The 18258-nt window shown below is 42.4% G+C and overlaps 1 protein-coding gene across 3 annotated transcripts in view; it reads right to left on the bottom strand.

The window, feature by feature from the left end:
- LOC139370553 (phosphofurin acidic cluster sorting protein 2-like) overlaps positions 1–8599 on the bottom strand; it is a 93021-nt gene extending 84422 nt beyond the window's left edge. For 2 of the 3 annotated variants that reach the window (XM_071110119.1, XM_071110121.1), the window contains exon 1: positions 8211–8562. In XM_071110119.1, the coding sequence (XP_070966220.1) occupies positions 8211–8443 (233 nt within the window). In that variant the 5' untranslated portion in view covers positions 8444–8562. Of the gene's footprint in view, positions 1–8210 lie in introns of all 3 variants that reach the window. The other variant, XM_071110120.1, reaches the window with a different exon arrangement.
- Positions 8600–18258: the final 9659 nt, after the last annotated feature.

Genomic DNA, 18258 nt, shown 5'->3' with positions numbered 1-18258 from the left:
AACATCCAATAGTCAAAGGTATATGAAATACAAATGGTATAGCGAGAAACAGTCCACAATTCCTATAATAACTACAACCTAAAACTTCTTACCTGGGAATATTGACGACTCATGTTAAAAGGAACCACCAGCTTTCATATGTTCTCATGTTCTGAGCAAGGAACTTAAACGTTAGCTTTCTTACATGGCACATATTGCACTTTTACTTTCTTCTCCAACACTTTGTTTTTTCATTATTTAAACCAAATTGAACATGATTCATTATTTATTTGAGGCTAAATTGATTTTATTGATGTATTATATTAAGTTAAAATAAGTGGTCATTCAGTATTGTTGTAATTGTCATTATTACAAATAAATTTAAAGAATTGGCAGATTAATCGGTATCGGCTTTTTTGGTCCTCCAATAATCGGTATCGGCGTTGAAAAATCATAATCGGTCGACCTCTAAAGGAGACGCATTCTGTCTCCTAGAGATCACCGTACTGTGGTGCGTAGAGTGCAAATCAATCCCAGAACAACAGCAAAGGACCTTGTAAAGATGCTGGAGGAAACAGGTACACAACTATCTATAGCCACAGTAAAATGAGTTCTATATCGACACAACCTGAAAGGCCAGAAGAATCCACTGCTCCAAAACCACCATAAAAAAGCCAGACTACGGTTTGCAACTGCACGTGGGGACAAAGATCATACTTTTTGGAGAAATGTCCTCTGGTCTGATGAAACAAAAATGGAACTGTTTGGCCATAATGACAATCTTTATGTTTGGAGGAAAAAGGGGTATGCTTGCAAGCCAAAGAACACCATCCCAGCCGTGAAGTACGGTGGTGGCAGCATCATGTTGTGGGGGTGCTTTGCTGTAGGAGGGACTGGTGCACTTTACAAAATAGATGACATCGTGAGGAAGGAAAATGATGTGGATATATTGAAGCAACATCTCAAGACATCAGTTCAAGCTTGGTCACAAATGGGTCTTCCAAATGGACAATGACACCAAGCATACTTCCAAAGTTGTGGCAAAATGGCTTAAGGACAACAAAGTCAAGGTTTTGGAGTGGCCATCACAAAGCCCTGACCTCAATTCGATTGAAAATTTGTGGGCAGAACTGAACAAGCTTGTGTGAGCAAGGATCCTACAAACCTGACTCCGTTACACCAGCTCTGTCAGAAGGTATGGGCCAAAATCCACCCAACTTATTGTGGGAAGCTTGTGGAAAGCTACCCGAAATGTTTGACCCAAGTTAAACAATTTAAAGGTAATGCTACCAAATACTAATTGAGTGTATGTAAACTTCTGACCCACTGGGAATGTGATGAAATAAATAAAAGCTGAAATAAATAATTCTCTCTACTATTATTTTGACATTTCACATTCTTAAAATAAAGTGGTGATCCTAACTGACCTAAGGCAGGGAATGTCGGGAATTGTGAAAAACTGAGTTTAAATGTATTTGGCTAAGATGTATTTAAACTTCCGACATCAACTGTAAATTGAAAAATGTATCTCTAAAAAAACATATTAGGGGGAAAATCAAAGTTCAATCAAAGATGCATTAAAGGACAATAGCCTATATTAGAATTTCAATAAAAGGCGTTATTAAAATCCATGCATTTTCGCGCTCTGTTTAAAAAAAGATAATAAAGTAATTTTCCTCCAGCTGAATATCTTTGCTAGATGTTCTTCATTTCATGCACCGTGGTTTAGGGGTAGGCTACTGTGTATTACTGTGGAGTGGGTAGCGACTGTACGGAAAATGTACGCACAAGCCTGTAATGGGCTATAGAACTGTGTACTTCCGGCGCCGACAGAGATGGCCGCCTCGCTTCGCGTTCCTAGGAAACTATGCAGTTTTTTGTTTTTTTACGTGTTATTTCTTACATTAGTACCCCAGGTCATCTTAGGTTTCATCACATACAGTCGAGAAGAACTACTGAATATAAGATCAGCGTCAACTCACCATCAGTACGACCAAGAATACGCTTTTCGCGACGCGGATCCTGTGCTCTGCCTTACAAACAGGACAACGGAGTGGATCCCATGCAGCGACCGAAAAAAAACGACTCCGAAAAAGAGGGAAACGAGGCGGTCTTCTGGTCAGACTCCGGAGACGGGCACATCGTGCACCATTCCCTAGCATTCTTCTTGCCAATGTCCAGTCTCTTGACAACAAGGTTGATGAAATCCGAGCAAGGGTAGCATTCCAGAGGGACATCAGAGACTGTAACGTTCTTTGCTTCACGGAAACGTGGCTTACTGGAGAGACGCAATCCGAAGCGGTGCAGCCAACAGGTTTCTCCACGCATCGCGCAGACAGGAAAAAACATCTTTCTGGTAAAAAGAGGGGCGGGGGCGTATGCCTTATGACTAACGTGACATGGTGTGATGAAAGAAACATACAGGAACTCAAATCCTTCTGTTCACCTGATTTAGAATTCCTCACAATCAAATGTAGACCGCATTATCTACCAAGAGAATTCTCTTCGATTATAATCACAGCCGTATATATCCCCCCCCAAGCAGACACATCGTTGGCTCTGAATGAACTTTATTTGACTCTTTGCAAACTGGAAACCATTTATCCGGAGGCTGCATTCATTGTAGCTGGGGATTTTAACAAGGCTAATCTGAAAACAAGACTCCCCAAATTTTATCAGCATATCGATTGCGCAACCAGGGGTGGAAAGACCTTGGATCATTGTTACTCTAACTTCCGCGACGCATATAAGGCCCTGCCCCGCCCCCCTTTCGGAAAAGCTGACCACGACTCCATTTTGTTGATCCCTGCCTACAGACAGAAACTAAAACAAGAGGCTCCCACGCTGAGGTCTGTCCAACGCTGGTCCGACCAAGCTGACTCCACACTCCAAGATTGCTTCCATCACGTGGACTGGGACATGTTTCGTATTGCGTCAGACAACAACATTGACGAATACGCTGATTCGGTGTGCGAGTTCATTAGAACGTGCGTTGAAGATGTCGTTCCCATAGCAACGATTAAAACATTCCCTAACCAGAAACCGTGGATTGATGGCAGCATTCGTGTGAAACTGAAAGCGCGAACCACTGCTTTTAATCAGGGCAAGGTGTCTGGTAACATGACCGAATACAAACAGTGCAGCTATTCCCTCCGCAAGGCTATCAAACAAGCTAAGCGTCAGTACAGAGACAAAGTAGAATCTCAATTCAACGGCTCAGACACAAGAGGCATGTGGCAGGGTCTACAGTCAATCACGGACTACAGGAAGAAATCCAGCCCAGTCACAGACCAGGATGTCCTGCTCCCAGGCAGACTAAATAACTTTTTTGCCCGCTTTGAGGACAATACAGTGCCACTGACACGGCCTGCAACGAAAACTTGCGGTCTCTCCTTCACTGCAGCCGAGGTGAGTAAGACATTTAAACGTGTTAACCCTCGCAAGGCTGCAGGCCCAGACGGCATCCCCAGCCGCGCCCTCAGAGCATGCGCAGACCAGCTGGCCGGTGTGTTTACGGACATATTCAATCAATCCCTATACCAGTCTGCTGTTCCCACATGCTTCAAGAGGGCCACCATTGTTCCTGTTCCCAAGAAAGCTAAGGTAACTGAGCTAAACGACTACCGCCCCGTAGCACTCACTTCCGTCATCATGAAGTGCTTTGAGAGACTAGTCAAGGACCATATCACCTCCACCCTACCTGACACCCTAGACCCACTCCAATTTGCTTACCGCCCAAATAGGTCCACAGACGATGCAATCTCAACCACACTGCACACTGCCCTAACCCATCTGGACAAGAGGAATACCTATGTGAGAATGCTGTTCATTGACTACAGCTCGGCATTCAACACCATAGTACCCTCCAAGCTCGTCATCAAGCTCGAGACCCTGGGTCTCGACCCCGCCCTGTGCAACTGGGTACTGGACTTCCTGACGGGCCGCCCCCAGGTGGTGAGGGTAGGCAACAACATCTCCTCCCCGCTGATCCTCAACACTGGGGCCCCACAAGGGTGCGTTCTGAGCCCTCTCCTGTACTCCCTGTTCACCCACGACTGCGTGGCCACGCACGCCTCCAACTCAATCATCAAGTTTGCGGACGACACAACAGTGGTAGGCTTGATTACCAACAACGACGAGACGGCCTACAGGGAGGAGGTGAGGGCCCTCGGAGTGTGGTGTCAGGAAAATAACCTCACACTCAACGTCAACAAAACTAAGGAGATGATTGTGGACTTCAGGAAACAGCAGAGGGAACACCCCCCTATCCACATCGATGGAACAGTAGTGGAGAGGGTAGCAAGTTTTAAGTTCCTCGGCATACACATCACAGACAAACTGAATTGGTCCACTCACACAGACAGCATTGTGAAGAAGGCGCAGCAGCGCCTCTTCAACCTCAGGAGGCTGAAGAAATTCGGCTTGTCACCAAAAGCACTCACAAACTTCTACAGATGCACAATCGAGAGCATCCTGGCGGGCTGTATCACCGCCTGGTACGGCAACTGCTCCGCCCTCAACCGTAAGGCCCTCCAGAGGGTAGTGAGGTCTGCACAACGCATCACCGGGGGCAAACTACCTGCCCTCCAGGACACCTACACCACCCGATGTCACAGGAAGGCCATAAAGATCATCAAGGACATCAACCACCCAAGCCACTGCCTGTTCACCCCGCTATCATCCAGAAGGCGAGGTCAGTACAGGTGCATCAAAGCTGGGACCGAGAGACTGAAAAACAGCTTCTATCTCAAGGCTATCAGACTGTTAAACAGCCACCACTAACATTGAGTGGCTGCTGCCAACACACTGACACTGACTCAACTCCAGCCACTTTAATAATGGGAATTGATGGGAAATGATGTAAATATATCACTAGCCACTTTAAACAATGCTACCTTATATAATGTTACTTACCCTACATTATTCATCTCATAGGCATACGTATATACTGTACTCTATATCATCGACTGTATCCTTATGTAATACATGTATCACTAGCCACTTTAACTATGCCACTTTGTTTACATACTCATCTCATATGTATATACTGTACTCGATACAATCTACTGTATCTGCCTATGCTGCTCTGTACCATCACGCATTCATATATCCTTATGTACATATTCTTTATCCCCTCACACTGTGTACAAGACAGTAGTTTTGGAATTGTTAGTTAGATTACTTGTTGGTTATTACTGCATTGTCGGAACTAGAAGCACAAGCATTTCGCTACACTCGCATTAACATCTGCTAACCATGTGTATGTGACAAATAAAATTTGATTTGATTTGATTTGATTTGATTTGAGAACGAATTCTGAGAAAGAGAAAATGGCAGTGTGGATATAGGACACTAGAGTAAAAAACCCATCTCGGTGAACACAATTACTTCCTTTCCTTTTCACCATCTGCGGGGCACTTTCTGGCATAGCCACTGAAAATGTATGTGTACATGTGTTAGGCGAGTACGAGAACAAGACAAAGCTAATATGATATGCATTTTTTTAATCGCTTTCAACTATTTTTCAAAAAATATATATATATTATACGTGAAGAATTTGTGTTACCTGGGGCTTACATTTCAAGATTGCAAGTTAAAGGGGATAGATTGAAAAAGATGATAAAGAACATTGAGGAAAAGGACATCAAATCTATGAGAATGTATTTATGTATGAAGCATGAAGTATTTCTAAAAGTCACTGCTGTAATGACAGAGGGCGTGCCATTAATCAACAGGTAAAACCTGGCAAGCCTGTTACCTCATACAATATACATTTAGCTAAGAGCAAAAACACAGGCACAATTTGTTCAAAAGTTAGGATTATAGATGTTGAAATTGTCTCCAATTAGCCCGCAGAGCATAAAAAAATGCAGTTTCAATCACAAAATGTGGCAATGAAGCATACAGAGAGTTATGACAGTGGCTAGACCTACTGTATGTGTGTTCTGTACAATGTTACTTGACATTCGGTGAAATAAGAACATGCTATGACATGTTTATGACACCATTGTGACAGTGCAAATAACTTGCTGTCAAATGTTGAGTGAATAGGCCTAAACCTAATGTAAGTGGGTTGGGCCGAAAAACAATGCTAAGTAGCCTATAAATACAAGAAGAGAGCCATTGGGGTTAATCATTAGCCAAGTCCACTGTCATCATTGAGCCTGTGATTTCTGGGTTATTAGAGCAAATAGATTAGGCTGACATACTGTATACAGGTAACTGCCAAAATAAAGGAAACACCAACATAACGTGTCTTAAAGGTCCAATGCAATCATTTGTATCTCAATATCAAATAATTTCTGGGTAACAATGAATTCCCTTACTGTGATTGTTTTCAATTACAAAATGTCAAAAAGAAACAAAGATAGCATCTTAGCAAAGAGCAATTTCTCAATCAAGAATTTTGCTAGGACTGTCTGGGAGCGGTCTGAGTGGAGAGGGGAAAACTGAAAATTAGCTGTTAATGGCAGAGAGATTTGGAACTCTCTGTTTAATATGCCTATTAACTAATTTACTGGATGGCAATGTCACCAGGGGTGTAATCATTAGTCCAAACAGTAAACTGGAACTTCCATTGGCCAAATTCAGGCAGGTCCTTCCCAGTTTCGTTCCATTTTCTTAGGTTTAAGAAACGTTTTACAACAGAATCGGTGTAATGAATACATCACAGGGAAAGCCAAAACTCCATCCCACCATGCTTAAATGTCAGGCAGTCTTTTCAAACAAATCTTACACTAAAAGGGTATTATAATCATGTTCACAATATTATTCCAACCTCAGTGTGGAAATATATATAAAAAAGAGAAAAATCATGTTTTTGACTGCACTGGGTCTTTAATAGGGTATTGGGCCACCATGAGCTGCCAGAACAGGTTCAATGTGCCTTGTCATAGATTCTGCAACACCATTCTTCCACGTGAAATTCCATCATTTGGTGTTTTGTTGGTGGTGGAGGAAAATGCTGTCTCAGGCAGTGTTCAATAACGGAGGTGCATAAAGATGACGTACCCCATGCACTTACCACAAATTCCTTGTTTATCTAAGTTCCCAATATTGTACATTGCTCTCTGTCACTCTTTTTTTGGTATGGTCATTAGCAAAGTACAGCCTACATGATCCACTTTAAGCTTCAAGATGCCGGCAATTTGAAAAAACTAAAAAGTATAGTGTGCTGATTTATTGGCACATTGAACCAACTCAGTTGATAGTGCAAAAACAATGACGTCATATCTGAATTATGCCATTTTTACATAGTTCGCAATTGGGTTGAGAAATGGTGACAGACACACACACAGCTTATGCTCCTTTGAGACACCTATTTCAAAGTCACTGATATCTCTTCTTCAAGCCATGATAATAATGGGCAATAGGTATTTTTATACATGACCCTTAGCATGATGGGATGTTATTTACTTAATTAACTCAGGGACCACACCTGTGTGGAAGCACATGCTTCCACTATACTTTGTATTCCTCACTTACTCAAGTGTTTCCTTTATTTTGACAGTTCCCTGTTGATTCGCGAGGCAGTTTCATTGACTGGCAAACAGATTTTCTAGCTCCATATCAAGTCTGTTTTGCCATGCAGCTCTGGAATGTAGGCTATGGGTGGGTGGAATTAATATCAAACGGTTTAACTCCGTGAAAATAACTCCATGTAGCCTCGAATAACGGTTATCTGCATCAAATAACGGGAAAGTGTCCCGTTGAAAGTCAAGAGGGGACTATTCAAGGAAAACGCTTTCTATGGAGAGCAAAACAGTAATACAAGTAGGCTATTATTAGACTAAAGTAGGCTATTATTATTAACAAGCTAGCAATTTAGACTATGCAATTACATATTTTTTTGTCCAGAAAACGTTTGTTCAGTCTGCGTATAGCCTAACCTTCTGTGGGAATAAAATAGCGTTATCGTCATGTTGTTCTTTGTTGTCGTATATTCTTAAAATAAAGAAACAAAGCAGACTACGAGAACAGACTTTGATTTGATAAATCCCGAGCAATTAAATGTCTAGTCCGAGTGACCTACACCAACAACAAACTCAACCAAATGTCATTCAGTTATGGATGTGTGAGGTTGTTGCCATGGAACAGTCCTAAAAATGTAGCCTAGCTATCCTGTAACAACAATGTAACAACCACTCCGAATTGGAAACACTACTACAGACGCCCACTCACAAAGAAAAAGGATTACATGTGTGCTGGGCAATGTAAGTAGCTTAGCCTACCTTGGAACACAACTCGGAGAAGAACGGTCTATTTCCCACGTTGCAAAAAGGTTCATAGGTACGGGTATGGGACCATCTGACCCACCCGAATTCGAACCCATGCCTCCTGCTCCAACCGCGGCTCCAGGAGCAGTAGCCATAGGTGCCGGGGGTGGTCCACCGATCCCGCCGCCGCTGCCTGGATTCAGGAAAGCGGCACGCACTCCTCCTCTCTCTACGGCCGCCGCCATCATCGCCTCTCCCGGGGTAGCAGCAGGCTATAGGCTGTGATGCTTGCTCGCGTAGCCACTCTCCGCAATATCACAGAAAGTTGTCAATGTAGCAGGCAGCTCAAGGCTAGCAAATCGAGAGTGCTGAAACCGAGGCATTGGAACACAAATCTGGGCGGGGCGTTATTCAGCACGCACACACAAAAACGAGGCAAGGTTCTACTATTGGACGCTAGGGGCGCCCGCAGACCATTTGATTTTTCAAAGGCGCAGATCATTGGTTGATTGTAAATAAAAAATCAGAGCTGAATATTGTTGGATTATCAAAATATTATTTCAATTGAATTAACCTCAATGTGATTGTAGCTAGTAGACAATTATTAGTCTATGCATAATTATTGATTGTACATTTTATGACCATAGTAAGAAACGTTATATATTATATAGGCTAATGATACAATATAACAAATCCAATCAAATGTTGTTGGTCACATACACGTGTTTAGCAGATGAAGCGAAATGCTTGTGCTTCTACCTCCAGACAGTGCAGTAATATCTAACAAGTAATATCTAACAGTTTCACAACATATACCCAAAAAACACACACATCTAAGTAAGGAAGTGATTAAGAATATACATATACACTACAGTTCAAAAGTTTGAAGTCACTTCGAAATTTCCTTGTTTTTGAAAGAAAAGCACGTTTTTTGTCAATTAAGGTAACACAAAATTGATCAGAAATACAGTGTAAACACTGTTAATGTTGTAAATGACTATTGTAGCTGAAAACTGATTTTTTTTAAAAATGGAATATCTACATAGGCGTACAGAGGCCCATTATCAGCAACCATCACTTCTGTGTTCCAATGGCACGTTGTATTAGCTAATCCAAGTGTATCATTTTAAAAGGCTAATTGAACATTAGAAAACCCTTTTGCAATTATGTTAGTTAGCACAGCTGAAAACTGTTGTGCTTATTAAAGAAGCAATATACAGTGCCTTGCGAAAGTATTCGGCCCCCTTGAACTTTGCGACCTTTTGCCACATTTCAGGCTTCAAACATAAATATATAAAACTGTATTTTTTTGTGAAGAATCAACAACAAGTGGGACACAATCATGAAGTGGAACAACATTTATTGGATATTTCAAACTTTTTTAACAAATCAAAAACTGAAAAATTGGGCGTGCAAAATTATTCAGCCCCCTTAAGTTAATACTTTGTAGCGCCACCTTTTGCTGCGATTACAGCTGTAAGTCGCTTGGGGTATGTCTCTATCAGTTTTGCACATCGAGAGACTGACATTTTTTCCCATTCCTCCTTGCAAAACAGCTCGAGCTCAGTGAGGTTGGATGGAGAGCATTTGTGAACAGCAGTTTTCAGTTCTTTCCACAGATTCTCGATTGGATTCAGGTCTGAACTTTGACTTGGCCATTCTAACACCTGGATATGTTTATTTTTGAACCATTCCATTGTAGATTTTGCTTTATGTTTTGGATCATTGTCTTGTTGGAAGACAAATCTCCGTCCCAGTCTCAGGTCTTTTGCAGACTCCATCAGGTTTTCTTCCAGAATGGTCCTGTATTTGGCTCCATCCATCTTCCCATCAATTTTAACCATCTTCCCTGTCCCTGCTGAAGAAAAGCAGGCCCAAACCATGATGCTGCCACCACCATGTTTGACAGTGGGGATGGTGTGTTCAGGGTGATGAGCTGTGTTGCTTTTACGCCAAACATAACGTTTTGCATTGTTGCCAAAAAGTTCAATTTTGGTTTCATCTGACCAGGGCACCTTCTTCCACATGTTTGGTGTGTCTCCCAGGTGGCTTGTGGCAAACTTTAAACAACACTTTTTATGGATATCTTTAAGAAATGGCTTTCTTCTTGCCACTCTTCCATAAAGGCCAGATTTGTGCAATATACGACTGATTGTTGTCCTATGGACAGAGTCTCCCACCTCAGCTGTAGATCTCTGCAGTTCATCCAGAGTGATCATGTGCCTCTTGGCTGCATCTCTGATCAGTCTTCTCCTTGTATGAGCTGAAAGTTTAGAGGGACGGCCATGTCTTGGTAGATTTGCAGTGGTCTGATACTCCTTCCATTTCAATATTATCGCTTGCACAGTGCTCCTTGGGATGTTTAAAGCTTGGGAAACAACGCTGTGTACGCTGTGTACAACGCTGTGTACTACTCCCTTCACAGAACAGTTTAAACTGTCTCTAACCAGAATAGAATGAGGAGTGGGAGGCCCCGGTCCACAACTGAGCAAGAGGACAAGTACATTAGAGTGTCTAGTTTGAGAAACAGATGCCACATGTCCTCAACTGGCAGCTTCACTTTCAAAAACAAGGACATTTCTAAGTGGCCCCAAACTTTTGAACAGTAGTGTATGTCAGAGCGGCATTGGACTGAGACACAGTGGCATAGTATAAAGTACAGTATACACATATGAGATGGGTGATGCAATATTTACATACAATTAAAGTGACACTTGATACCGTAGAATAGTATAGAGTACAGTTTAAACATATGAGATGAGTAATGCAAGATATGGAGACATTAATAAAGTGGCTAGGGTTTAATTTCCTTGTGGCCAGTGATTCCTAATCTATGTCTATCGGCAGCAGACTCTGATGTGCTGGAGATGGCTGTTTAACAGTCAGTGGTGTGGCATAGAATACAATACAGTATATACATATGAAATGGGTGATGCAATGTGTAAACACAATTTAAAAGTGACTAAGATACCGTAGAATAGTGTGGTGCAGTTTATACATATGAGATGAGTTATGCTAGATACGGAAGATTGTTCAAGTGGCTAGTGATCCATTTCTAAAAGTTGCCAGTGATTCCTAATCTATGTCTATAGGCAGCCGCCGCTGATGTGCTAGTGATGGCTGTTTATCAGTCTGATGGCCTTGAGATAGAAGCTGTTTTTCAGTCTCTCGGTCCCAGTCTCTCAGTCAGAATCATTCATTCACAATAAAAATAGCTGCAACAACCAATTATGTATTCCTTAATATAAAATCCTACTTCTCTAAAAATGTTATTTTTTTTAGATATAAAAAAATCCGCTGTGTCACTTGCACATTCCATTAACAGTTGTAAAAAATATGCTTCTGTTACACTTCATTTGAAGTTCTGCTTGTAATCTGTTTATTATATAGTTTATTACATAGTTTATTTTGTGTGTGCTTCATTTAGATTGGTATTTGCACTTTTGGGACTTTTCCATTGGATCCATTGTACTGGGAAAACTAAATTACTTTACATGTAGGCCTATTTGACCCAGTTCTGATCCCCAACTGTAATTTATGTCAGTATTGGTGCTGATGACTAATGAACAGCAGGGCTTGACTTGGTCCCAGTTTACCCATTAGGAGCACCCACACCTTGTTTAGTGTGATGTAGTGCCCTCCAGTGGCAATCAAAGATACATTGACTGCTCCTACTAATGTTTTTATATGTGATTATCAATTCAAATAAAATATAATTGTATTTGTCACATGCGCTGAATACAACAGTGAAATGCTTACATACAAGCCATTAACCAACAATGAAGTTTTAAGAAAAATACCTAAGAAAATAAGAAATAGAAGTAACAAATAATTAAAGAGCAGCAGTAATATAACAATGGCGACGCTATATACAGGGAGTACCGGTACAGAGTCAATGTGCGGGGCACCGGTTAGTCAAGGTAATTGAAATAATATGTACATGTAGGTAGAGTTATTAAAGTGACTATGCATAGATAATAAACAGAAAGTAGCAGCAGCGTAAAAGAGGGGTCTGGGTAACCATTTGATTAGCTGTTCAGGAGTCTTATGACTTGGGGGTAGAAGCTGTTTATAAGCCTCTTGGACCTAGACTTGGCGCTCCAGTACCGCTTGCTGTGCGGTAGCAGAAAGAACAGTTTATGCCTAGGGTGGCTGGAGTCTTTGACAATTTTTAGGGCCTTCCTCTGACACCGCCGTTATAGAGGTCCTGGATGGCAAGAAGTTTTGTCGTGCCCTCTTCACGACTGTCTTGGTGTACTTGATGTGGACATCAAGGGACTTGAAACTCTCAACCTGCTCCACTACAGCCCTGTTGATGAGAATGGGGGCGTGCTCGGTCCTCCTTTTCCCGTAGTCCACAATCATCTCCTTTGTCTTGATCACGTTGAGGGAGAAGTTGTTGTCCTTGCACCACACGGCCAGGTCTCTGACCTAATCCCTATAGGCTGTCTCGTCATTGATTATAGCTTGTATAGGAACTTACATGCATATCTTCTCCTCTGCTCGTATCTGACATTTACAGTAAAGCATGCTAGTGTGGTGATAATGCACTGTAAGACCTGTCATAGGCATGCATATGACCCCTCAGAATGTCTTATTATCCTCTAATAACGATTCTGACTAAAATAACAGACATATTGAGTCAGTTGAACATGTGCTACACAGAGAGACATATTATAAGCCTTGTGATAAGACATTACAATTACAAGGGCTCACACATTTTGCTGACAATTAATAAAGCATTAAACCTGTTGGCTTTACTTTAAGTGTTAGTGCAGTTCTCAAATTAAATCATATTTCTAAACCAAATATACTGGGTAGACAGGTGCACCAGCTCAGACCGTTCTCCATCACTAATTGAATGAGAGACAAAACTGCCATCACCCTTTAGGTGACATTACATTTTCTGGCCTATCCAGACAAAACATTGATTATGTCTTCCTCTGAGTGAGTGAGCCCAGGGCTGCGTTCACTGCGTTTTTACTCTCTCGAACGTTCAATTGAATGGAAACGGTGCTGTACCAAAGATAGTCTATTTTATTAACAAGATAGTCGATTGACCGCTCTAACAATGGAAATACATGATCTCAAAGATGGAATGCAGGCGGGAGGAGGCGAGATTAGGTGGGACTATTCTAGCCAATGTGAGGGCAGATACGCATGTGAACAACAGGACAGAGAGATAGATAGAGCACTCATCTTTGTAGCTGTGCCATTATAGTGTCTGTGACAGAATGGGTAGTGCCAATGAGGCACTACCCATTTTAAATTATTCCGTTTTCTTCTTCGTCATTGGATGATTGCTCCCAACTCATAGTAATCCTCATCCAGTTGACTACTATTGAAATCCTCAACCCTCAATAGGGAAATGTGCCGTTCAATACAAACCGTTCCGCCACGTAGAAAACATTCAAGCGAATTGAACCCACCTCAGCTTGGGAGACGGCAAATGTAAGATATTCTAAACCAGATTTAGAGCTCTCAACATGAAAATAAATGAAAGAATTTAATAGAACTGGATGAGGACCCCTTTCTCTTGGTCACAGACAGATGAAATCACTTCGTGTTTAAAGCTGAAGTTGTATCAAGTGTGCACACATTTGAATGGTGTCTCTGCGCTGCTCAGTGGACGTTTAGGAGAAAATCCTCTGTTGACACTTAAATAAAATAATGCCAATAGTAAACAGTCACTAAGTATGATCATATATATTTTACAATTACAAGAAATCTAAAATCTTATAGTATGTCATCTATAATTTGATTGTAATTATATTTCGAAAGCATTTGTCATTTCAAGCCCTATTGCCCCACTTTTGTTAGATAGTATTTGTACTAAGTACTTGAGTCCTCAAAAGTGAGTACACTTCACAAACTTGCTAAGCAATGCTCTGTCTCTTCAGCAGTTTCTCAAAACATTGAGTTGTCTATTTGATTATCTAACATCCAAACATAATCCAAAATGTAATCACCCTCAGTAAATGTAATCACCCTCAGTAGTTTAGGATCCATGGTAGATTCAGCACCCGAGCCGCCGCCGTGAAAGAGGCCCACCCGGACCCTCCCCTTTAGATTAGGTTTTTGCGGCCGGAGTCCGCACCTTTGTGGGAAGGTACTGTCACGCCCTGACCTTAGTATTCTTTGTTTTCTTTATTATTTTGGTTAGGTCAGGGTGTGACATGGGTGATATGTGTGTTTTTGTCTCATTCTAGGGTGTTTGTACTGTCTAGGGTTTTTTGTAGATTTATGGGGTTGTTTTCATCTAGGTGTTTATGTTGGTCTATGGTTGCCTAGATTGGTTCTCTATTAGAGGCAGGTGTTTATCGTTGTCTCTGATTGTGAACCATATTTAGGCAGCCATCTTCTTTGGGTATTTCGTGGGTTATTGTCTATGTTATGTTGTACGTTAGCACATTGTTTATATAGCGGTCACATTCGTCTTATTTGTTTTGTTGTTTTTGTTTAAGTGTTTTTCGTGTTCTTCATTAAATAAAGAAGAATGTATTCTAACCACGCTGCGCTTTGGTCTACTCCATACGACGATGTGACAGAATAACCCACCAACAATGGACCAAGCAGCGTGGTAACGGACAGCAGCAGCAATCAAAGGACTTCTGGACTTGGGAGGAGATTCTGGATGGCAAAGGACCCTGGGCAAAGCCAGGGGAATATCGCCATCCCAAAGCAGAGCTGGAGGCAGCGAAAGCAGAGAGGCGTCAGTATGAGGAGGCAGCACGGCGGCGGTGCCATCTCCACGCACCAGCCATCCGGTGGCAGCCCCCAGTACCGGGCTTCCTGTGCGTCACCAGAGCCCAGTTCTCCCTGTTCCTCCTCCCCGCACTCGCCCTGAGGTCCGTGTCCTCGGCCCAGTACCACCAGTGCCGGCACCACGCACCAGGCCTACAGTGCGCCTCGTCTGTCCTGAGCCGCTAGAGTCTCCCGTCTGTCCTGAGCCGCTAGAGTCTCCCGTCTGTCCTGAGCCGCTAGAGTCTCCCGTCTGTCCTGAGCCGCTAGAGTCTCCCGTCTGTCCTGAGCCGCTAGAGTCTCGCGTCTGTCCTGAGCCGCTAGAGTCTCCCGTCTGTCCTGAGCCGTCAGAGCTGCCAGTCTGTCCTGAGCCGTCAGTCAGCCAGGAGCTGCCAGAGCCGTCAGTCAGCCAGGAGCTGCCAGAGCCGTCAGCCCTTCAGGAGCTGCCAGAGCCGTCAGCCAGCCAGCAGCTGCCAGAGCAGTCAGCTAGCCAGGAGCTGCCTGAGCCGTCAGCCCTTCAGGAGCTGCCAGAGCCGTCAGCCAGCCAGCAGCTGCGGAGCTGCCCCTCAGTCCTGAGCTACTTCTCAGTCCTGAGCTACCCCTCAGTCCGGAGCTGCCCCTCAGTCCGGAGCTGCCCCTCAGTCCTGAGCTACTTCTCAGTCCTGAGCTACCCTTCAGTCCTGAGCTGCCCCTCAGTCCGGAGCTGCCCCTCAGTCCGGAGCTGCCCCTCAGTCTGGAGCTGCCCCTCAGTCCAGTGGGGTCCTTTAGTAGGGTTGCCAGTCCTAGGTTGGCGGCGAGAATCGCCGTTCCTAGGAGGCCACAAAAGCGGACTAAGACTATGGTGGAGTGGGGTCCACGTCCAGCACCCGATCCGCCGCCGTGAAAGAGCCCCACCCGGACCCTCCCCTTTAGATTAGGTTTTTGCGGCCGGAGTCCGCACCTTTCTGGGAAGGTACTGTCACGCCCTGACCTTAGTATTCTTTGTTTTCTTTATTATTTTGGTTAGGTCAGGGTGTGACATGGGTGATATGTGTGTTTTTGTCTCATTCTAGGGTGTTTGTACTGTCTAGGGGTTTTTGTAGATTTATGGGGTTGTTTTCATCTAGGTGTTAATGTTGGTCTATGTTTGCCTAGATTGGTTCTCTATTAGAGGCAGGAATTTATCGTTGTCTCTGATTGTGAACCATATTTAGGCAGCCATCTTCTTTGGGTATTTCGTGGGTTATTGTCTATGTTATGTTGCACGTTAGCACATTGTTTATATAGCGGTCACATTCATCGTATTCGTTTTGTTGTTTTTGTTTAAGTGTTCTTCATTAAATAAAGAAGAATGTATTCTAACCACGTTGCGCTTTGGTCTACTCCATACGACGATCGTGACACCTTTCAATACCTTTCATTACCTAACCTGTATAACGACACAGAACCTTTTTCTAAAATGTTTTATGAGTTGTAAGGGACCAGTGGCAGCAAAATAGCCCCATAATATCAAAGACCCACCAACATATTTTACTGTAGGTATGGGGTTATTTTCTGCTTATGCATTCTCATTTCGATGCCAAACCCATCATTGGTGTGGGTGGCCAGAGAGCTCCATTTTCATGTCATCTGTCCAAAGCACTGGTTCCAATCCAAGTGCCAATGCCATTTAGGAAACTCCAGGTGTTTACATTTGTTGGATGATATGAAAATAGAGTTCTTTGACTACAACCGGAAGGTTGCAAGTTCAAACCCCCGAGCTGACAAGGTACAAATCTGTCGTTCTGCCCCTGAACAGGCAGTTAACCCACTGTTCCTAGGCCGTCATTGAAAATAAGAATTTGTTCTTAACTGACTTGCCTAGTTAAATAAAGGTACAATTTAAAAAAACTCACTCCAGTGGTGGGTTTGGCATTGAAATGAGAATGCCTAAGCAGATAATAACCCCATACCTACTGTAAAATATAGCGGTGGATCTTTGATGTTATGCAAGTGGATCTTCCAGCAAGACAATAACCCCAAGCACACATCAAAATCCACAAAGAAATTATTAATTAGCCACAAAAGTCTATGGACTTGAAACCCATTGAAAACCTGTGGTTTTAATTGAAGAGAGCTGTCCATCAGCACAGACGAAGGATACCAAGGATCTGGAAGGATTATGTATGGAGAAATGGTCTAAGATCCCTCCCAGTGTGTTGGAAAGAGGCTCAGTTATCCTAGCAAGTTGTGGTATTGAAAGGTATCGAAAACAGGGGTGTCAATCATGTTTACCCCTTTCTTATTTAGATTTAAAAAAATATCAATTGTTAAAATCTTTTTCTCTGAGCAATTGTATTAGTATAAAATAATATGTAAAAAAAAATGTTGCATACAATATAGCTGAGTACTGGAATTATTTATTTTCTACAGTAATTTTTGCTCGTCTTTATCAAGGGTGCCAATAATTTCGGGCCCCACTGTACCGCCATAATATATATTCCCATAATTAAAGCACATGCCTATATCATTATAACACATATTCTATGGAAAATATTACAAACTGGACCATAAAAACCTTTATAGAGATGATGGAAACTAACTCTCATGAAGAGGAACTTATTCTTTCATAACAGATGTTTAAAAACAGGATCTAGGTTTACTATGATCCTTATATAACACCACCCACATCAGAATTATCAGAAGGCTTGATACAACAAAGAGGAAGCCTAAAAAATATAAACCATTACATTGCTTTCATTTTCCCCTCACATCGAGGCAGGACCATTCAAACCCAGGCAATGACTTTATGTCGTTTTGCAGCGCTACGTTATTCTGCTATCTTCACAAGGTATTTATTAGAGGTTTATTTTTTTTACTCAGGCAACTTTTCACATTTACAATTGTGTCACGGTCGTCATAAAGAGGAGACCAAGGCGCAGCTTGGTAAGCGAACATACTTATTTAAAAGAAGAACGAACACTGAACAATATGAAGCAATATGTCTAGTGAAGAAATATGGCTAGTGCAGAACAGGCAACTAAAAATAGAAAAACAACGCACAAACTATCCAAGGAATATGGCAACCTAAATATGGTCCCCAATCAGAGACAACGATAAACAGCTGCCTCTGATTGAGAACTAATCTAGGCAACCATAGACATATAAACATCTAGACTAGAAAAACCCCTAGACATACAAAAAACCCTAGACAATCAAAAACTACACAAACCACCCTCGTCACACCCTGACCTAACCAAAATAATAAAGAAAACATAGATAACTAAGGTCAGGGCGTGACAAATTGACAGAGAATGTAGCTATAAATACTAACTGTGTGTGCGTGTGTGTGTGTGTGTGCAGG

The sequence above is a fragment of the Oncorhynchus clarkii genome, chromosome 17, assembly GCF_045791955.1.
Source record: "Oncorhynchus clarkii lewisi isolate Uvic-CL-2024 chromosome 17, UVic_Ocla_1.0, whole genome shotgun sequence".
In the NCBI taxonomy this organism is placed as follows: domain Eukaryota; kingdom Metazoa; phylum Chordata; class Actinopteri; order Salmoniformes; family Salmonidae; genus Oncorhynchus; species Oncorhynchus clarkii.
Note: the sequence above shows the minus strand (reverse complement) of the source record. Positions and strands in the feature narration are given on the sequence as shown.